This window comes from Elgaria multicarinata, chromosome 6 (genome assembly GCF_023053635.1).
Source record: "Elgaria multicarinata webbii isolate HBS135686 ecotype San Diego chromosome 6, rElgMul1.1.pri, whole genome shotgun sequence".
Classification (NCBI taxonomy): domain Eukaryota; kingdom Metazoa; phylum Chordata; class Lepidosauria; order Squamata; family Anguidae; genus Elgaria; species Elgaria multicarinata.
In genome coordinates, this window is record NC_086176.1 from 12,052,147 (window position 1) to 12,075,407 (window position 23,261).

The 23,261-nt window shown below is 42.0% G+C and overlaps 1 protein-coding gene across 3 annotated transcripts in view; it reads left to right on the forward strand.

The window, feature by feature from the left end:
• RBPMS (RNA binding protein, mRNA processing factor) overlaps positions 1-23,261 on the forward strand; it is a 105,369-nt gene that overhangs the window by 33,846 nt on the left and 48,262 nt on the right. For all 3 annotated transcript variants that reach the window (XM_063129046.1, XM_063129045.1, XM_063129047.1), the window contains exons 2-4: positions 17,104-17,181; positions 20,115-20,153; positions 22,672-22,734. In XM_063129046.1, coding sequence (XP_062985116.1) covers positions 17,104-17,181; positions 20,115-20,153; positions 22,672-22,734 — 180 coding nt within the window. The remainder of the gene's footprint in view (positions 1-17,103; positions 17,182-20,114; positions 20,154-22,671; positions 22,735-23,261) is intronic.

Genomic DNA, 23,261 nt, shown 5'->3' on the forward strand with positions numbered 1-23,261 from the left:
GTTTTCCAGGCTGCTTGTTCACTGTTATTGATTGTCTAGTTGAGGAATGTCTAATCAGTTTCTGAGGAACCCCAGGGGTCTTAGAAGAGTCTGGAAACCACTGAACCAGCATTGAACTAGGCATGTGGAAAGCTGGCTGGATGACCCTTTATGCAAGTGAATGGGTGACTGAAACCGAAATGCAGATTACTAAAAGCTCTCCTTTCTTGTAAATAAGAGTTTAAATGAGCTTTAAAATGTGGGTTGCAGCTGAATATATGAAATGCAAGGATAATGATAGCTTCTGGAAACACTGTCTTGAAGGATTCCCTATTGTAGTTGGCCAAAAGGTTGAGAGAATGACTGTGCTAATTCTAAAAAGCCAAATAATTAGTTGGTATGGTTATATATAAGAACTATTATCAAAAAGAACTGAGATCAAAATTGGGTAGCAGATAGTTAAAAAAAAGTCACATTGTTAGCCACGTACCTTGGTTAAGCCCAACCAGTGTCCAAAATACAATATATGAGTGAGGTTGTGTCTTTATATCCAGTATAATGTGATACACCCTAGATACTCCCCTTTTACTATCTATAAATGCCAGTTTTTCAAATTTGGATTTAGTCTTGGGTATATTTATTTATTTATTTATTTATTTATTTATTGCAGTTTTATACCGCCCAATCGCTGAAGCTCCCTGGGCGGTTGCATTTACGTTGGACCTGAGCTTGTTAATGGCCTTTAGGCAAGCCACTACCTCTTGTTTCAAGACTGTAACACACTCACTGCAGGTGGTTGTGCTTTTACGTTACGCCCAGTTCTCTTTGCTTCCTGTTTGGGTGGTGTTAGCATTTTGTTTAACCTCCTGCCTGAAGAAGAGGACTGGAGAACTCAAAAGCTTGTTCACTACTTTATGACATTTTAACTGGCCCCAATAAAGGTGTTGCCCTACTATGGCTTATGGATTATTTCTTTCTTTTCCTTTTCATATGCAATGTGGATATAATAATCCTGACATACCTTTTAAGGTTGTAAGTTTGTTCTGAGATCACGTGGGTCCTATAGAAAGGTAAATTTGCAGATCTAGACTTACTGGCTTAATTTCTATTCCCCTTCATCAGCAAAATTTTTGCCTATGCGCTCATCTACACCAAGCAGGATATTCCACTATGAAAGTGGTATATAAAAGGCAGGAGCCATGCTACTGCTTTACAGTGGTATTGAAGTACACTGACAACTGTTGGAGCCCATTGACACATACCATATACTGTTTTCATAGTGGAATATCCTGCTTGGTGTAGATGTGTCAAGGCCCCCAACAGTTGTCAGTGCACTTCGGTACCACTATAAAGCAGTAGTGTAGATCCTGCAGTGCACTTCAATACCGCTATAAAGCAGTAGTGTGGCTCCTGCCTTTTACATACCGCTTTCATAGTGGAATATCCTGCTTGATGTAGACGAGCCCTATGTTTCAATGGTGTGACTGGGCAGAGCAGCCATTAACTTAGGGGTGTTCACATTAAGCGCTTTGCATGTTCAATGAAAGTGTGGAGCCATCACCAAAACCGCTTACTGTCTTCCCCTTTTCCCTGATGAAAGGCCAGTGTATGTTCATGGGAATGAGTTTTCTGCATATACAGATGCATGCAGGGTGCCTCTTTTAGTGTAGGAGGTCTTCATGTGTACATTTTTACATGTGCAGAACACATTAACTTGGACATCTAAGAGGTGTGTTGCACAGGAGGCAGTGCGTGTTCCAGCCGTAGGCTGAGATAGACCTTGCAGTCCCCCCTGCACATTCTTTCAGTGCGTTGAAAGGTTTATATATATACCCCCTGCTTGACTCCTCTACTGAATTCCTTGTGAGCTGTACCTGAAAGAGTTTATGAATGGTGGATTTACGATATTCTGTGGTATAAAAATACTTGCAGTGTAGCAAATAGCTTCTTAATCCTTGCACATAATTTTTTTTAATGCTCAAACTGCTATGGGATTCAACAAAACTCTTTCAAGTACTAGCTTGAAATAAAGTTAATGATTGAATTCAAAGTGATTGCATGGAGCAGAATTTACCCCCTAGAATAAAATTTACTCCAGCATCCAATGGTCTCTTGCAGTGTTTTGGAATAGGGTCGGGTTTTTTTTTATTTGGGGACATACAGATTTTTTTTTTACAAAAACAGAAAGCAATCTGCTCTAGTGCTCTTGAAGTGGTGTGACCGGAAAAAAAGAATAGAATTTATGATACAGTCAAAATGCTAAGTTATTTTCCCTATTGTATTTTGAGAAGTTGATTTGGAAAGAATGGCCCCCATATTAGCTTAAGCATTTAGTAGTTTCACTTTTCAATGCATTCCAATATGGGTAAATTGGGCTCATATTAGTTTGGTAAGGTAAATGTAATTTGGTGTTTGTTTGTTTTAAAAAAATGAAAATATGGGGAAATGAAACCACAAGGCAGCTTGGAATCTGAAGTCGTTCAAGTTTGCTTCAAAATATTTGCAAAACTTTTTATTTTAACAGTTGCTGGGGGCCCCACCAACTCCATTAGGTTATGACAGTTAAAATTGGCTTGTAAATAGTTGCTTGCCTGGTTGCCTCTGATGTGTAATGATTTCCTCCAGGCAATTAAGCAGAGAAGGTTTACATGAGTTGTTTCTCTTGTTCTCTTTGAGGCTACAAATGAGAGTGGGTGGGCCTCCAAGCTACAAAACGTTCTTGCAGATAGTGATTTCTGTGTACTTTCTCTTTAAGGAAACCTTGCTAACATTAAACAAAAGGCATTATTATAGGGAGAGTTAACATTTTGCTTACATACTTATTGCAGTGTGTGCAAATATGTCCTGTATGCGGAGTCCATATTTCTCTGGTTTTGTTCAGACACACTGGCTACAGTTGGGAAGTTCACAACACAAGGCTTTCTGTCAAATACTATGTGCAGACCATTAAGGGAATTGTTGGCAAAATCAACTTTCATGTACATAGCACATCAGTGGAAATGAAAACCACATCTAAATATTGCATATAAACAAAGGCCCCAGGCATTGTATGTCATAGTGTTGGGTATCTGATGTGGGGGTGGAATGCAGGTTAAAGTGACTTGGCTCATAACCCCTTGTAAACTCAACATCTCAGATTAGCTCTGATATACAGAGGCACTGGCATCAGCTCCTTTTCTCCATTTATGGGGATTTTGACATCTTGTCCTAAAGTTCTGGTCGTTGGCCAAATAAATTATAAGAGATTACATGGCTCCAGCTTCCCTTAGTCCCAGGAATCTGCTGGAGGTTTGTTTCCACTGTCCCCCGGTGAACTTTATCGGAGATCTTTGCAACCAGCTCATTCCGGCACTATGTGGGACAGATTCTGCGTTGTGTTAGTTGCAAGTAGTTTTGCCAGCTTAGTGTCATCTTCATGCAATGCAATTGATCAAAGTTTAAAAAGAGAATAACTAATAATTGTGGCTGAAAACTGGACTGCAAACATGTAGACTACAAACCTTACTACTACTATTTATTTTCATTGCCATCCTCATCTACAAAGTGTTGTTGTTGTTTATTCGTTCAGTCGCTTCCGACTCTTCATGACTTCATGGACCAGCCCACGCCAGAGCTTTCTGTCGGCCGTTGCCACCCCTAGCTCCCCCAAGGTCAAACTATTCAAAGTATTCTTATGCTGGAGAAGGATGCTAATTTTATTTTCAGAGAGCTTAAAGCCGTTGAAAGAGGGATCTTTGCTCATTCCATATTTGTCAGGGTTCGGCGACTCAGTAAGTGTACTGTCTTAAAAGCGAACTGTCTTAAACCACATTGAGCTCCCCTTATTTATTTATTTATTGATGACTAGCTGTACCCTGCCACGCGTTGCTGTGGCTCAGTCTGGTTAAATTGAAAAGAAAGAAAAGACAAAGTGGATGTTTCTAATATGTTTAATTTCACAATGCTTGTGGATATACAATATTTTTAGTTGTTCCATTGTCTGTGTAGATATAGAGATTGTCTGGTTTGCTGACTCTAGAACACGCAACATATAATTGTCCATGTGAGAAGCAATCTGTGTCTAGATCTAAACCGCACAATTCTAAAGATTGGCCCTGAGCTTTGTTGATGGTGATTGCAAACGCCAATCGAATTGGGAATTGCAATCTCTTAAATTGAAATGGCATATCTGTTGGAATCATAGGACTGCGAGGAATGAGGACATCTTCATCTTTGAAAGGTCCTGTCAAGATTGTTGCTTCTATGACCTATAAGAGCAAATAGGAGAGGAGGCAGAGGCAGTGGATTGGCCTACTGTTTGGTTTTTTAAAAAGGATGTTTTTATGGTGAGGAGGTTAGTGGAAACTCCTGGCAGTTACCTTTCTTCAGAACATGTAACTGTCACAGGTGTGACATCTATATTCACTCAGCCAATTGTGAGAGAACATGCAAATAGGAGAGGAGGCAGAGGCAGTGGATTGGCCTACTGGTTGGCGATGTCACAATGACCTATAAGAGCAAATAGGAGAGAACATGCAAATAGGAGAGAAGGCAGAGGCAGTGGATTGGCCTACTGGTTGGCAATGTCACAATGACCTATAAGAGCAAATAGGAGAGAACATGCAAATAGGAGAGGAGGCAGAGGCAGTGCATTGGCCTACTGGTTGGCGATGTCACAATGATCAGCAGGACTGGTTTTGAGGAGGCCTATTTCTTCGATTTTAAGACAAACTTTTGACCCCCATATAGAACATAGTTACATAACAACGCTCGCGTATTCAAATGCAACGTTGTGTCAAAACTTCAAAGCAATCGGTGAAGAACTTTCGGAGATATAACGTCTGTTTCGAACGAACATTTACATTTTTATTTATATAGATGTGGGAGCGTGGTGAATAAACTGGATTATTGTGGGATAGAATGAGAAGAGTGACCTATGTGACAGTAGTCCCACCATGTTAGAGCTCTGCCTGTTGAGGAAGTGGAAGGTGCCTCCTTCAACAGGCAGAAGGAACTGGAGGGGATAGAACACACACATACAAGAGAGAGACAAGGGAGAGAAATGGACTACGAGAGGTACCAGAGGTAATTCTTTCTGGTCTCTGTGACTCACGCAGATTGGTTATGCGCAGAACAGTCATTTGGCGCATTCTAGAGCTAAGCAGAGCTCTAGGCGGCGACCTCCCCTGCACATGCCCTGGGCATGGCTTTTGCCTGCCTCTCACTGCCTTTTCATCTGCTGCAGTGACTAGCAGCTATGGAACATTCCTTGCCTCATGGCTAAATCAATAAATCTTTTAAAAAAACATTTCTATCCCCTCCAGGGATGTTGAACAGAGCCTATCTATCTACCTATCTATGTGATCTTCTCTGAGCTTTTTGTCTCTTTTCTTTTCCTGCCCCTTAGGGGAGCATGGCCTCCAAGATCTTCAAAAAAAGGGTACCCACTCTGGTGGGAAAATAACGTTTACTGGCTTCTCTGCCTCAGAGAAGCACACAGGGTCAACGCCAGGATGTTTTTAGAATGTTTTTAGGATATTTTAACAATGTATATTACGTTTTAATTCAGTTTTATGTATTTTATATTTACTGTCGTTCCCTGCCTCGATCAAAATGGAGAGGTGGGTAAGAAATAATAATAATAATAACAACAACAACAACAACAACAAGAAGCCAGGAGAAACAGAATGTGGCATGCTTTTGTGCCCTGTTGTGGGAAAAGTTCTTAAGGCAGCAAACATGGCTGCACTGAACCAGCCTCTAGATACTGGTTCAGCTATTGGGTAAAATAAATAAAATAAATAATAATAAATAAAACTGCTTTGGCTTCCATCTGCAAAAACCTGGCTCCACCTCTTTCTCAACTTTTTTTTAAACACATATCATCGTGGAAAGTTTTTCAGGGCAACCGTCCCTGGTATCAGGAGTACCAGTACTTGCAATATTGACAACCTCCACCTCCTCAAGCCCAGCTCGAGAGTGGCCCTTCAACACTTCTTCCACCTAAGTTTTTCTAGGAGGTGATCCTGAGGAAGCCTGTGGACCCTGAGGGACTATGCAATCTCCACCGGCAGTACAACTCACTCAACCTTCCCTGCCTCCTCCCACCCAACTACCAAGAAGTGACCCTTCATCTGCCCAAGACAGCTGTTGTCCACATTCATCCTTTATCTCCTCTGTGCAGGCGTCCACATCCTAACGGATGCCATGGTGGATGACCAAACCCTTTATCTCCATTGGATGACATCAGACCCTAGCCAAGCAGATTCTCAGAATGGCCAAATCCCTTAATTAAATTAAGATCCCCCTGGTTCCTGTTACAGGCCCTGTATTTTAAAGAGTACAAACGGTTATGTACACCACTAGTTGCTTATCCTGATGCTCCCTACATTGCTCCATGTCATTAAGCAATCATGGGTAAAACTTTCTATCCTCCCACCCACCTCCAGAAAAATTGAGAACCCCTGCAGAGTCCAAGAGAAGGATTGTACTTTATTCTTCAAGCATCCCATGCCAAATTCTGTCATCATAGAAGCATCCCAGTCTAAAACCTAACAAAGACTCCAGTCTGCCCCAGGAGATTCAGAGGGCAGGAAATTGGACTCAATGGATAGTAGGACCTGGTCCTTGGTGGCATTATCCCTCCGAGTTGCTAACTGTGAGGCCTGCATGGCAGCCTGCCAGCAATTCTTATGGGAAAAAGCAGTGACCTCCTTTGTGTGATGTCCCTCAGGTGTAGAAAACATAGGGGTGAGCTTACTTGCTCAGTTTGCAGCTCACCCTAGGCCTTGACTGCCAAGCAATGACTCTGAAGCTCCTTCCACGACAGTTTCCTTTATTAAAACGATTGAGAGAAGCCATACCTCAGACTGTCTGCTCCAAGGCCCACGCATAGAAAAGCATAAAACAGATGCCCTGCCCAGGCCTTCAGAGAGGACCTGGAGACTGACAACTGCAGACCTCTTAAAGATACATACACATATCTTACAGATGGCGTCAAAAACTTAGCTATGATGTTTCAAACTGAAGCTTGTAGACTAGCAGGCCAGCAAATTAAGACAGCCTGACACATGGCTGATTGCACCTCTTATACCATGGCTGAAGACATCTTCCTCAGAGGTCCTGCTTGGCTTTTGGCTTTTATTAGTTTATACTAATAAAAGACATCCTGCCTTAATAGAGAAATGTCTAATTTTGAAAAGTTAATTGAAAAAGTATGGATAAAAAAACACCTGTGCGCTAGTTTACTAGTACTGGGATTTTGATCTTAGATTTGCATATGAGGCAAACATTTCCTCTTCTGTTCTTGAGTTTTTATGATATAATTGGAACTAGGTCTTTACTGGTTTTCAATTGATTATTGTACAAACTTCAGGAGAATATAGCCTCTGGACCAATCTGAGAAATTGCCTCTGGATTTTTGCCAGCTTTAAGCCCATGCTGGGTTATTTAGTCTTGCTGACAGCTGTTAATTATTGACAAGAGTTTAGAGATTAGCTGCCTTGTTTGGAATTAGGGTAAATCATTGAACTGAAGTGTCTCTTTTAATAAGTCCCCAAAGCTTGTTTACCAACATTAGCTTACTTAACCAAATTGTGTTAGTTTTGATTTTATTCTTGGATATAATTAATTCACTTAAGAGTTAAACATATAAGTAAGTGATATATGAGGCTTCTTGATGATGTAGTAAGCAAAATTCTAGACAACACCTGCACCCATCCTCTGTACAAAGCAGGCCGGACAAATTCTTAGTTTTTCAGTGAATTAAAGATCTGTTAGAACGGAAAACAGGGAGAATTTACTTTTAAAAATGGTCATTGCAATGGCCAAATGCCATTTGAAGTCTTTCTTTCTCTCCCTGTTGTACTTTTGGCAACCGCTTAAGGACTAGGAAACCTTATGCTTTGCTTTCTAGAAAACAGCATAGTGCTAAGAAAGTCCTGTGGAATTTCATAGTGATAGGTTTAGCGGATGATACTAGAGGGTAATTAGCTCTTGGCCAGAATACTACATGAATACCAGATAGAATATGAGATGTGGGAGGGAGGATAGAAAAAGAACAAGAAAAACAATGTATTTTTGCTTGTCCAAAAAGGTGTTATTCTTTGAAAAACTTAAAAAAAAATTTTTTTTTGTTGAGCTTCCTTTCACTAATTGAAAAGATCTGATGGGCTCAGATACCACAATGCACAACATTCATTGAAAAAAAATAGTCTACTGGTGTGTTTCAGTTGCTGGCATACTTCTTGTTGCAGTTTGAAATGACGTACCTGTGTCTTGGAGACAGTGAAGACATGCTAATTCCTGTGGGCTAATACCTTCAGTTGTACATGTAGGCTTCTGATCCATGTGTCTTGATATAACATGGGAAAATAGGGATTCAAGATTATAGATCTTGAAGTTGCACATCAGTTTTTCCAGTTTAGTATAAACCAGCAAAAACAATGGAAATGTAGATCCTAGGCAGAGAAAAATGATACATATTTCTTCATACAATGCATAATTAACTTATGGAACTCACTGCTCCAAGATATGGTGATAGCCACTTGAAATTCTTTAAAGACTTTACCTCCACGAATTTATTAATTTCAGTTATCTTCCATAATAGCTAATGGAGCCTCAGTAGAGAGAGGCAGTATACCCCTGGATACCAAGTGCTAGGAGCCAACAATGTTCCCTTCATGCCTTGTTTCTTTTTTTTAAAAAAAAACTTTTTTAATTGATTTTCAATATTAAAACAATTTTACAAACAATTTTAACACAGCTTCATGGATAAATATACCAAACTGTACATGATATAACACATTTTGATGTTATGATGTTCTTCAACTTCAGCAAGAAATATACATAATAATAATAATAATAATAATAATAATAATAATAATAATAATAGTAATTTTGAGCTCATACAGGTAAGTTCAATTTGCTATCAATATACTTTTTTTTTTCATTGAAACCACAAATTTTGAAAGGCAGCTGGGACTTGTATTGTCGCATCATCTTGATTTGTGTATGTAATGAAGTCCCACCAGTCAGCAGTGAAAGTTTCCCCTTTTTTTCTGTACCCCTCGACACTCTCATTTTTTGTGTTAGTTTTTCTGATAATGCAAGTTCCCATACTATATAATACCATTTTTGTATCATCAATCCTATTGTGTTTTTCCAGCATCTGGCTATTAATAATTTGGCTGCTATCAGCAAAAATCCTATTAAAGCCTTTTTTTGTAAAAGTTCATTGGTATCTTTGAATCTGTGCAAAAGGGCTAATTCCGGGATCGCATAAACTTCTGCTCCAAGTATAGTAGAAATTTCATGAAAGACCTTGTTTCCAGAAGTTAGCAACTCCTGCACATTCCCACCACAAGTGTTGAAATGAACCAGCCAATCCACACTTTCACCAACAGAGTGGTGATGAGCTCTTATCCACGTGGGCTAGCCATAATGGAGTTAGATACCATTTTTGTATTAACTTTATGGATATCTCTTTACAGCATGTTGAGGAGACCTTATATGGAAATTTACCCCAGATAGCACACCATTGTGCTTCTTCTATTTGTAAATTCAAATCTGTTTCCCAAATCTTACGTAGACTTTGGTGTGATCTCATATCTTTTGAGATTAGTAGTGCATATAGTTTCGATATCAGTCCCTTTTCTTTTTCATCCATGTTTATCAATATTGTTTCAAACTGTTAGATTTCTGGTTCCCTGTTGTAATTCATACCTTGTTTCTGAGCTTTGCAAAAGCACATGGCTGACCTTTTTTAGAAATAGAATGCTTGATTAGGTGGTTCCTTTATTTTATCTAGCAGGGCACTTTGAACATTTATTAAATATAAGAATATTTGCACAAATATAGCATTAAGATTGGGAAGGGTGAAGAGTGCAGTTTTTTCATCATCTAAAAGGTCTTATAGAGTGCAGTCATATGCATGTTTAGACAGAAAAAATAGTTTTAGGACTGTTTTCTGTGTAAATAGGGCCCTTAATTGCTGATTGTATATTTCTTAGATGTTCCTTCATTGAACTCTCTATTAGATTTTTGCTTTTAAAGTGCAATGGAGCTTGAATTTCACCTTTGCACTGTATAATTTATTTACAGAGAATAGAACTTGGGTCAGTTCTTTGGATTACGTCAAGTCAGAAGAGAACTTTTGTCACTCAGTTTAAGTGCTCTACCTGTTCGCTGACTGAAATGTGGGCTTGAGTTAAAAGTAAATATCCTGTTTAATTAGTAGAGAAAGGAGAGAAGATGAAAGCTCCCAAATGAAAAGTAAAGGCCTTATCGTCTATTGGAGTTCCCCTCTTTGAATAAGCCTGTTTTGATCTACTATTTGCTTATTTCGATTATCGCAGAGTTAGAGGAGTTGTGGCGATTGTAAAGCTGGAGACAGATGCATTTATTTCTCTTGCCCTTGGTCAAACCGACTTTCTAAAATGAGAAAAAAGGTGCAAAACGCTGCCAAACCTGTCTTTACCATGGCAAAAGTGGGATGAGTATACACATCACAAGCAGCAATTCCTCTTTCAAACTGTCTTCAACTCTCTGGGAGAATAACAAGAAAATCCTTTGTCTCTGGCCATCAGCTTGGCTTTCTGCGTGTTCTTTACTGTACTCCAGAATCCTCAGATTTAACTAACTGACAAAAAGCAAAGTTCTCAGAACACCTGATGAGAGTGAATGAGAGTTCCATTGAGGTGGGTTCCTGGTCTGGAACCTTTCTCTACTTCACTTTGGATTGGTGGTAACAGACCTGTAGCCGGGGTGGGGGAAATAGGTGCACCAGGGCTCCCCCCCCCCCCCAAGCAGTCGTACCACCACCATCCATCCACATTTTTTGAGGAAAATTGTCATTTTAAATGGTGACATTATAAACCACGACAACCTACATTTAAAGAATGATAGCATGTCTTAAGAACAGGAGCAATTTAAGAGTAGGACCCTCAAAAAAATCCAGTGAATTAGGCAGGGCAAGTGCATAACAAAGGGCTTCTTTAGTTTAAGGGGAAATTGTGCTACCCTACTAGGGCTTTATTTCTTGCTTCTCTTAAGAAATTGTAATGGGCTGCATTACACAGGTGGAGAGGGGCGACCATGTGATCTGTAATTGAAAACTTCCTCTTCTCTTGGTGCTCATAGCTTTGAATGAGACAGTGCCCTCTAGTGGGTGCTTTGTCGATCAACTTCAGCTGCATATGGTAGGAAATCCCACAATTTTTCAGAAGAATCGGGATATCCAGGTGTGTGTGTGTTTTAGAACAGGATTACCGGGAGAAGGCAGGTAAGACATGCAAGAGGTTGACAATATCGTCAAAAGGACCCACAAACTTCTGTGAGTGGCCAGCTATGAGTGTGCCTTATTTCGCTCGTGTGAAGAGACCCAATGCCTCATTTGGAACAGCCCCCAAAAGTTTGCTCACTCAAGACTTTGACTGACAGTGGATTTTTCATGATTACAATCACCTTACAGTGACTTAAGCAATCCTGAAAAACAACAACAGCGTGTCTACTAACAAAAGTTAAATATTAAAACTTGTATTATGCGCTAGAGTTAGATAGCCATTGGACTTCCTTTTGCTCTGCTTTTCAGTTTCAGTTGTGTTCTCTACCATAAACATGTTTGTTCGCCTGCAGTAAGTAGGAGTTTGTTTTTTCTGCGTTTATTATGATGAGTAGAACAGGATTGGGTGCTTAAAGTGATCTGAAAAATATCTACCCTAAGTTATCCTTTACTCTTCTAAAGCACTCACTAATAATCATGGGAGCCAGTGTGGTGTAGTGGCTATAGTGTCAGACTGGGAGTTGGGAGATCTGGGTTCTAGTCTCCACTTGACCATGGAAACCCACTGAGTGACTTTGGGCCAGTCACAGACTCTCAGCCCAGCCCACCTCACAGGGTTGTTGTTGTGAGGATAAAAATGGAGAGGAGGAGTACGCCGCCTTGGGTTCCCTGGAGGAAGACAGGCGGGATATAAATGCAAAAATAAAATAAAAGTCATAATGGCTATTTTTTCTTTCTTTTTTTCTTGAGTACTTAATGGCAAATGATGAAAAATACCGCTAGAGGAATAGATATGCACTCCATTGGGTTGGCTGTACGGCTACCTAGCCTTTCCTTCATGACCAGCCACAGTTCACTTTGCTTCTTTTAAAATCTATTTTAAAGTGTTTTATTCTGTTTTTATTTCATTTTATCTTGTACACCACTCCGAAATTTTGAATGGGGAGCGGTATATAAAAATTGTAAATAAATAATAAATAAAATAATAAATAATTTCTGATTTTCTTATTTTTTTCTATGTGTGAAGCTCAGCATGGGGCCTTTTCAGAATTTCTGGGCAGAAAAATCAACCCAGCAACCAGTAAAAAAAAAAATAAGAAAATTCCCAATTGCTTTCCACAATTAGTTTCCAATCACTTAGTGTTAGTCCTTTATACAGCAACCAGTTAAAAAGTTCCCCTTGGTTGTCCAACAGGAAGGAAAATCTAAAGGCCAGAGGAACAAGACTAGAAGGCAGGACCCTCAAGGAGGAGTTAACAAACGCACTCTGAAGTATTTATTTTCTTTCTGCCCTTCCCTAAACCTGGAATCTAAATAGAAACACCTAATCCAGCATCAAAGCCAAGTTCACTGTCATTTCCAAAGTAGTTCAGTTTATGAAGAAGCAGAACACAGGGACGGATCACTGGAGAAAGAGGACTGTAGCTATAGGCAACGTGAAACTTTTGCATCTGGTATTCCTGGGGATCTCTCAAAAAAGGGTGAGCTTTACATAGAGCATTAAGTAAGTTATACTCTCTGCATGGAGGTAGAGTGAGGGTCACTGCCTTTCCCTTTCCCTTCCCCTGGCCTGGCCTTCACATGCTTTCCACCAGTGTGGGGGGTGGGGTGGGAATTGGCTGGTGCTGTGTGCTTCCCCCTGCCCCCAAATGTGGCTGTCCACCTAACAAGGAAGGCTGAGTGGTAGGGAATGGAAGGGCAAGTTCCTTCTCACCCTGGGGTCTGTTACTAAAGGGTAGCTGTTGTCAATCCCTCTCTTTTTATGAAACATGGTGGGATTATGTATGTGGAGTAATTGGCTGAATCAAAAACTTGACTGGTGCTGGGAACATAAGCAGGAGGGTGCTGTAGTTGTGCTGGTGAAGGAGAGCAGATAGACTGTGCTGGGCAGAGGATAAATGGGTGATGTAGTTGGGAAAGGGTAGTTTTAGTTTGGGATTATTATGCAGAAATTCTAAATGACAAAGAGCCTTGGCGCCAGGAAAACGCTTCTTATCTACTTCAATGCTGTGAGTCATCTCAGAGGCCAAAGGAGGTGTGAGATGAAGGTAATAGGCCAAGGCCGAGGAAGGAGGGGGGAGGGTGAGACGAAACAGGAGAAAAAGGATGTAGTTGGGGACCTGCCCCAAACTCCTTGTCTTGTCTTTGCCAAAGGATGTAGAAAGAACCATAGTTGGGGGTGGGGCGCAAGGCGCTGCTTATGATGAATAGTCACAGTTAAGACGTTATTGTTTGATCCGTTACTGGGTTTTTATGCTATGCATGTTTCAAGTTACTTTTAGTTATTCTTCCCATGTATCTACCCTACTTTTAGTCTTAATAAAGTCTTCTACCTCACAATTTGTGAGCCCTTTTTGTCTTTGTCTGGGTCCGTATTAAATCCGGTGGTACAGGTCACAGAAAGACTTGGGGCCTTGCTAGACCTACTGCCGAATCCGGCGGTGAGGAGGGGCCAGGCCGCGCTTGAAGTAGCGCAGCCTGTAGGCCCTGTCTACACCTGAGGCACGACGGGGCCGAGAGAAGCCCCGTCGCGTCCGCCATTTTTTTCCCTTAAAGCGGCTGCGTGCACAGGAGCGCACCAATGACCAGGTAATTTTTTTTAAAAAAAATAGGGTCTCCCGTCCTCCGATTCCCCCACGACCTCCCCTGGCCATGTCGCCAGCACGCATCACAGGCTGGACATGGCGACAACAAGAAACGCCGGCTGGGGACAGCGATGGTGGCGGTGACAGCAGCGGGACACAGCAGGTGGGGATGGGGGGGATCGGAGGCCAGGGGAGGTTGTGGGGGAGAATCGAGGGACGGGGGAGGTCATGGCGAATCGGGGGACGGGAGCGCTGCAACCCATCCACCACTTTTCCCCGCTACTCGCGCAAGTGCAATAGCCGGGAAAAGCGGCGGAACGGTCCACACGCCCTCGGTCCTGGCCTCAGCCCGACCTCAGGCCGGGACTGCGGGAAGAACCGCGTTACAAGCGGTTCCGGTTAGCACGGTGCCGGGGCGGCTCGAGCCCTGGCTAAGGCTGGGATCCCCTGTGCATCATTTGGATGCACAGGGACGAGCATGGGCCTCGCACCGTGCTAACCCCTGGTCTAGCAAGGCCCTTGGTCAACCTTTACAGTGCTCATGTGAGGACTTCTCATAGACATCTAGTAGGCCACTGTGCAAATAGAATGTATGGCTTGTCTTATGCACTTCCCAAATACAGTTTGAAATAAGCACGTATCTCTAATGGGAAATAGCACTAGCCATGCCGAAACATCCCATGTAACGTGTAGAGCAACTCTAAAATAAGCACTTTATTTTGGAGTTGATCTACACGCATGCTGGAGGACTTCTGGCATACTGCAAAAAATAATGTTTGGTTTGGTGAAGTAGAGGGTAGACAAACAGTTGGGCATTTTATCTTGCGTAGTTGAATGCGAGCAGCCCTTTATGAGTCTGGAACAAACTTGCATTCCTAACTTAAGGGAGATTGAACAGTAGATTTCAAGGCTCTGTTGCAAACTAAGGAAATCATAACACCAGAAAAAAGAGCTGGGAGTACTTTGTGATGACAGAGGCCTAAACAGAGGACTCTTTTGACTGTCAACTTCTTTCTTAAAACAGCAGCAGATCCTTTGTGTGAATGATATTGTAAAAACATTGCAAAACACTGTGTCTTGGTTTATGAAATTCTCAGTATTTATTTATAAAATGTATGAAACTTCTGTGACTAAAGTAGTGCTCAAGGTAGCATGCAGCAAAAACAATGATAAAAATAAATGTCCTATGAAATGCTAGTTTAAAATAGTTTCTTAATATTTCTAAAGCCAGAGGAAATCTAGTTACTCAGCTCTGCAAATAATACAGAAACATTAAATGGGGTAAAAAGATGAGACCTCAAGAGTGCATGCAACTTCTTTCAGGAGGGCCCAACATGAGTCAAGAGACTCTGGTTCTGTTGCCTCTGAAAGCTCCTTTTGGAGCTGTTTACATATCTGTTAAGTTTACAAGTAATTATATAGTAAAAGCCTGATGGTTCCGTCAGAAAAATGTAATCTGGTAAGTCTCTCTGGAGAGAACATGCAACAGTCCTGGGAGCCTATAAACCTGCCATTGCAGATACCTGGAGCAGGGCCTGTTCAGATGTTCTTAAACTACGGAGTAGTTTGTATGGTAGATGTCCCTAAAGACGCACTGAGTAGAAGGCCATTTCTGAATAGAGTGCATTGTACATGATTGCAGCAGGCTTTCTTCATGCATAGCTTTATTAAATATCTTTATATGGACATATAGACATTGGTAAAACACTTCCCATTGCTCTGGGTGCAATGGATTTCTAGTGCCTGCATGACTTCATATGGAATTGTCAAGAAGCCAACTTCTGTAAATTGTTTTTAAGTCGGCTGTTTTAAACTGGAGAATTGATGCTGCTTTAATTGGTAAACTTCTCTTTCTTTCTGGCTAAATGGCTGTTGAGAAAAGCTTGAAATCATCCCTGTGGTGTAACATGAAGGCTTAGAGTGCAATCCTAAGAGATTGTCACTTGATAGGCAGAGGACTGTCTGTTTTAGGCCTTGCCAGCTGGAATAAGACAGGCTTGTCTAGCTAACTTCCCCCACCTGTCTTGTCTAGCTAACTTTCTTGCTGTGGGTGGCACAGCCAATAGAGAGGATGTAGGATCCTGTAGATCCTGATCCAGCCCTCCTTTTCCTCTCGTTGTGCTCTTCTACGTTGCTGTTGTGACCTCGGAAGAGCAGCTGTGATGCTTTCCACGGCACCTGTGTGGGCGTGAGGGAATGATTCAATCTTGGATTCCCCCTCCCAAAGTCGTAGCATTGTCTGCGGCCTCAGGAGGGGGGATCTGCCAGATCTTGTGGTCCCTGGGGCCCTCTCCCAGAGAGTATAGGATTGTTCTGTTAGACAGTTATTGCACCTGTTTGTACCAGCATTATCTGCGTGCAATGCAAGAAATACATCCCTTTAATACCAACATAGTAGTTTCTGACGTTGTTCCATCACAGCCAAAATTAACCCATAAGCTATTGGGTATTCGAATCAGCCATTTAATTGGCACGTAAAATGAAATGTTGGCGTTCAATAGTTTGTTTTAGAAAGGAGGAAGGTCACCTATGGAGAATAAGAAGCACTTGCAATCACATAGGGGAAACCTTTACAAATTGGAAGAGTTCAAGTCTCCCCCCTCCCACTAAACTAGGGCCATTGCTAGACCAAGCTATATCCTGGGCTGACACCTGGGATTGCCCCTGTGCGTCCAGATGAAGCACAGGGGATCCCGGGCTCAGGGAGGGATCAACCCTCCCTGGCCCTGGGATATAGCCTACCCCTTCTAGCCTGATTTTTCCCGCGGTCTCGGGCTGAGCCCGAGACCGCAAGTGTGTAGCCTGTTCTGCCGCTTTTCCCAGCTCCACGCAATTACTCAGGCGTAGCTGTGAGGAGTGCTGTGCCCATCGGGGGCAGGGTGGGGGAGCGGGGAGAATTTACTTACTTAAGCGCACGAGCATTTGTGCACATCCAGCCCCTTTAAGAAAAGAAAAAAAATGGCGGACGCGACGGCTCTTCGTGAGCTTGTCGTGCCTTGCGTGTAAACAAGGGCGAGATCCCGCAATAGTTGCATCGTGGGCTCTCCCCTTGTCCAGCGTGGATTTTAAGGTAGGTCTAACAAAGGCCTAGGGTGTTGACTTGTTACAAATGGGCTTTCACACAGATGTGTGGGCAGGTGGGCTAGTAACGTTTCAGGACATCTTTCAAGGCTGAAGAAACTAGCTTGGGGCTGGGTGTTGTTGTTGTTTTTAAAAAAAAATCTCAAAATGTTGTTCATTTTTTTTGACCGGTGGCTTTTTTCTTTTCTTTTCTTAAAGGTACGAACACTTTTTGTCAGTGGCCTTCCTCTGGACATCAAACCCCGGGAGCTCTATCTCTTGTTCAGACCTTTCAAGGTACTCTACTTCTACTGTCAACTCCTGAAAAAATGCTGGGACTGTTCTGCCAATGTGCTTATTTATATGAATGTTTGTGGTTCACGTTACTGTTATAAATGGGACATTGCCACAGTAATGTGTGATTGAGTCTTCTGGAGAGGCAGACAGAAATTCAGAAGATATTCTCAGTATTTGGATTTTTAAAAACATTGAGATTCAGTCTATCATAATATTTCAAATAAAAACTTGGCTAGGAGGACTTTCCCATGAACCAACAGTTGGCCGTGAGCCCTAGAAGAGAATGATTATAAATAGCTTAGTGGTGTGATCAGGATTACAAGTTTATAACCTCTAATGATATAGATTTGGGGTAGGATTCAGGAGATTCATGAGTTATGTGTTGTATGTTCCACATGCACTTATGGATATTTCTTGTTACTATTTGAAGTCTCCCGTCTTCAAATGGCAACAGAACTCTCACAGTCCAGTGTTCCTATCATATGTCCAGTTTGGTTTGTTCTGTGCTGAAATAACGATCTTCATGTCCCAAGAGATAATCTTCATGTCCCAAGTTTAGCAGCTAGATGGGTAAATGTCCCATCTTCATACTTCCTTAGTTAATATAATGTTTTGGCGTATGTGTCGACAGGACTAAATCTTTCCAGCTAATGTTAAGTAAACACCTCTTCCCTCCACCACACACACCCCTACCTTTGAGGAGAAATGTTCCCTTTTCACACTTTGATGTACAAGTGCTTTTGTATATCCCCATATTTTGAAAGTAAGATGTGTACGTATGTCATTTTCAGATTATTATAGTAGCCTGGATGTCTTGGAGTACACATGTACTAAATTTGAGATTTCTATGTCATGTAAAATTCAGGTATAGGCAGAAGGTAGATCTCCAGAAGTTTTGGACTTCAATTCCAGAAGCCTCTGCCAGCATAGCCTGTAGTAGTCAGGTATGCTGGAAGTTGTCGTCTAAAACATTGGATATCTACTTCCTGTCCACCCCTGATGTAAACATACCTTAACAATTTAATACCTCCTCAGAGGATAAATCTAAACATTTTTATTTCTGTTTCTTGGGAGCCCCGACATTCTTTCTGTATACAGAACTTAGCACTGCTTTCTATCGTTTTAAGAAGCCGTCAGTACCTTTACAACATTAGCTATTATTCTGTTGTCCGCCTGATCTCAGACTTATTTGCATAGCTAGCAAACACACCTTCTATTAAAGAAAGGGGTAAAGCTTGCCATGCTCTCAAGGGGCCTGAAAGAAACAGGTGAGGAATAATTGTGTCCTACAAAGGCAAAGAATAAACAATAAAGTTACTGTCTGAAACAGTATATTTTGGAAGCAGAGGGAAGTATCCCAAGGAATTGGAGCAAGGGAGCAAGCAAGGCTGAAGGATAAGGAAGGCGAGGCAAAGCCAGCTGTGAGGAGAATCTGAGGCTGTTGCTAGAGGAGGGTTTAGCCCGGGCTAAATTCTCCCTTGCCCTGGGATAACCGGCACCGGTTATGGCCCGGTATTTCTGCAGCCCCGGGCTGAGCCCGGGGCTGCGGAAGGTCTAGCCAGTTCCGCAGCTTTTCCCAGCTACGCAGCTTACTCGTGAGTAGCCGGGAGAAGCTGCACTGTGCCCATCAGCCCAGGGGGGGAAATTGTGGGGGAGGGAGGGAGATCGGGGCCAGGGGGGAAATTGCGGGGGGGGGGGAAGGGAGATTGGGGCCGGGGGGGGGGGAGAGATTGGGGCCGGGGGACATCAGGGGGTAAGAGTGGCCCAGGGGCGATGGGGGGGATTGGACAGGGCGGGCGGTATTTGTGTGTGAGGTGTGATATCCTCAGAGCAACACAGAAAAGCAGCCTTTTGACTCCACAGCAGAAACCCATTACGCAAGTGGAAACTGGGCACATGAAATTTAAGACCACGACTGCCAAGCACAGTGGGGAATTTACCCAGCAGTCTTTGGAATCTGTAGATGAACTTGTGAACTTTCACATCATGCCTGCAAAGTCTTCTCTCTCTCTCTCTCTCTGGCCATGGCTAGACCAGGCCTATATCCCAGGATCATCCCTGTCATCCAAATGACACACAGGGGATCCCGGGAGCAGACAGGGACAATCCCTCCATTTGCCTGGGATAATCCTTAGGTCTAGCTAAGGCCTCTCTCTCTCTCTCTCTCTCTCTTTGTGTATGTGTGTGTTGGGGTAGGGTGGGAGGATTATGGGTATGATAATATCCTCAGATTTGGAGGGGGATCCATTTAATGATATAGGCATACTCCCCTGGACCCACATTTTTCTGTTCTAGCAACAGTTCCCATTGCACAGCAAAGGGAAACTGAGGGCAAGAAAAATGTGGGTCGGGAATAAGGAAAAATCAATATGCAGCTCCAAAACAGACATTATTCTAAATTTGTATCTAGAAGCTGTGCCTTTTTTTTGTTTTTACCGTAGACCAGGTTCAGGGCCTCCAATCCAGATCTTAAAAGTATCTCTATGCTATGGTCCCAATCTGGATTCCCCCCACCCCCCCGAAAAGTAATTCCTATTATTTCCATTAATATGTTTATTACCTCAAACAGTATTTCACTACCTGACAACGTCACCACAGGTGAAGTGTATTTGCCTCAACTACTAAACATTTCTAATACTTGAAACGTGTATTGGAAAATACCTTGTTCAATCTTGTGGGTGTCATTGAAATATTGCTTCATATTGTGCTTTAGTGAGATTTTCTTAACTAATGATGTATCTTTTTTCACTTCTGATCTAATATAGTCAAAGCTGTCATTCCTACCATTGTTTTTTTCTTTCTTTTAAGTTTGTTGTTTCTGAACCACTCAAGGAAAAAAATACTATTTAGCTGTTTTTTATATTCACATTTATTTATGTAGCAGTATTCTTAAATTTTATCTTGCCCAGAATGTATTTTCTTTCTTTCTCCAGGGTTATGAAGGCTCTCTTATTAAACTCACATCTAAGCAGGTAAGCCTTATATGCAGTGAAAACTTTAGTATAAGCCTTAACAGTTTATATTTATAGAGTGAGAAATTATAAACAACAGAGCTGGTATGAAATTTTGGCACAAGATTTTAAACACCAGCGGTTCTCTGACGTTATTCAGTTTAGATCGGGAGAAGGCACCCCTTTGGGCCCATGTGCGCATTTGGAAATTTGAGGAAGTGTCCTAGGCAGAACCTTAAAATGGCTGCCATGGGTGAGCATGGCAAATCACAAAATAACTTACCCAAACACATTTATGGGAAATTCAGATGGCAGCAGCTAGAGGCTCCCTCTTAGTTTTGAAGCAACCCCAGCTGCCAGTAAAAAAATTTAAAAATTAAATTGTGTGTCTCAGTGAGCACCAAGTAAAGTGTCCATGAGCGCATTGGTGCCTACATGCACTGCATTGCTTTCCCCTGGTCTAGAATCATCTCTACCAACCAGTGAGTGGGTCAGGAGAAATTATTTGTGTTTATATGGAGTTCAGCGAAGAGTTTCAGAAATATTGTACAGTAATACAAGGTTCTTCTTTATGGTCTCTGTGCACCACACGTATAGGCTCTGTGCCTGAGTAGAGACCCCGTTCAAAAAAACTTCTATAGCTGAGGAATGTTTTAGGCAGGAACCCCTCCCCCAGCATCTACTGTGCGCATATCCTTCAGAGTTCCCAGGACTAGAACCAACAGGTAGAAATTGCAGGGAAGCAGATTTTGGTTAAACATTAGGAGAGACTTCCTAACGGTCAGAGCTTTCCAGCAGTGGATCAGGCTGCCCCAGGAGGTGGTGGGTTCTCCTTCACTGGAGGTGTCTAAGTGAAGGTTGGGTGGCCATCTCTTAGGAATGCTGCCGCTGCACCCTGCAGTGCAGAGCCTGCATTGAGCAAGGGGTTGGACTAGATTATCTCTGAGGTCCCTTCAATTCTATGATTCCATGAAACCTCCAAGAAGTCAAATCATGGTAAGAGCAAGTCGGTAGTGCACGCGCTGGTAACTTCAAGCTCTACATAGAGCTACCTTTGTGCCTAGTCTAGAAACTTCAACTAGTTCAAAATATGGCAGCCAGGCTGGTCACCGGTACACCTAGGGGTGACCACATTATAGCAGTTTTAAAATCTCTTCACTGGCTGCCAATTAGTTTCCGAGCAAAGTATAAAGTGTTGCTTATCGCCTTTAAAGCTCTACATGGTTTGGGTCTAAGCTACCTGCAGGATCGCCTTCTCCTGTACAATCTGCCCCGCACATTCAGGTCCTCTGGGAAAAATCTACTTCAGCTAGCAAAAACTAGATTAACAACTGTTACCCAGAGGACCTTCTCTTCTGCTGCTCCCAGACTGTGGAATAGCCTGCCGGAGGAGACTCGTGAACTTAACAGTCTACTAGCATTCAAGAAAACTGTAAAGACTGATCTCTTCTGGCAGGCCTATCCAGTGGAATTTTAAGATGTTTTTAGAATGTTTTTTAGGATGTTTTTAACAATGTATATTATGTTTTAATTCAGTTTTATGTATTTTATCATGTATTGCTTGTTCCCCACCTCAATCAAAATGGAGAGGCGGGTAAGAAATGTTTTTTTTAAAAAAGTCCCATGTGTATCAGCATTTTCATCAGTCTTTTCAAATGCAAATGCATTGGAAGAGAAGGATTTTGTTTTTTATTATATAGTTTCTGATTTTACTCTTAGGACATGGGGGCATATATTTGATTTTATAACCTTGCCAGATTACTTGTGTTTTACAGTCACTGTGAGTAAGGTGTAGTAAGGGTTACGTTAGAAGTGAGATTCTACTTAGCATAGGAGACTGTGGGTCCATAAGAGAACTGATATCTCACTTTTGCTTCAATTACCCTGAGGAAAGATCTTAGGGTCTGAAACACATTGGTAATTATTTTTAATAAACCACATCTCCGTTTCCGCCCCTATGCCTCTGGCTTTTTTGGCTTCCTTCTTGGGGTTCCTTCTTTTTTTGGCTTTTGATTGATTGGTAGGTGATTTTCCAAGTTTGCATCAAATGACACAGTTTTGCAGTGCTTTAGGACTTTATTAGATGAAATGGAGATACAATCTCCTAAAACATCGAAAAGGTTGGCTATACACTTTTAAGTTGCTTGATAAGCATAAACTCATGTTGTATGGTACAGGAACTTTTTTCTTCTTCTTTTTTTTTGCATTATTGAACAAAGGATAAAAAGACTCTAATAAGCAAAAGCTAACACACAGTACTAGAATGAACAGACAACTTTAATGTGTTTATTATCCTTTCCTTCTAATACACCAGAAACAATATCACCTCAAAAAATAAGTGTGCTTGAACGTCCAAGTCCACCATTTAAAATTGGCTGTCACCCGTGCTTTATCTGATTAACCTGCTACATTGGTGGATTAAAGTGAATGTTGTAGTAATGTACAACTTTGATTGTTGAGGTGTGTATTTATTCCTATCCCTGAACTATGTTGCAGTCCTTTAAAACACTCCAACACTTCCTTTACTCTCTTCTTCCAGCCTGTGGGCTTCGTTAGTTTCGACAGTCGCTCAGAAGCAGAAGCTGCTAAGAATGCTTTGAATGTAAGTATATGCTGCCGTATAAAAAGGTATTGGATTGTGTTAGAGCAGAACTTCATCAGCATTTGAGCTTGCGGGTGGGAATTGTGCCTTTGAAAAACCTGCACATAGAAAGGCAGAAAACTAAGGAGAAAAATGGAAGTTATGGTGGGGCTGTGCAGGGTAATCTACGTTTCTCCATGGCTCCCATTGAGTTCTGTGGAATACAGCAAATGGGCTGCAGCTGGGAGATGCACTGGAGAAGGTACAAAACCTCATCTCGGACTCTGTGTTGATAAACAGGGGAGGGAGCAATATCCTTGCCTTTACTTTCACCCTATATAAACAAATGGCTGGCATTCAGTCCCATGGGTGGTGCGGGTGCTGGAGAGAGAATGCAGCACAAGCAAAATCTGCTGGGACATATCTGGGGACATAGCCAGGGATCCCCTGCAAGGCCCTTGCCTCTAGTGGTCACTGAGTAAAAGCTCTATCACACTGGGGGTTAACACGCTCCCTACCATCGTTTCTCCGCCCGAGTTTTCGTTCCT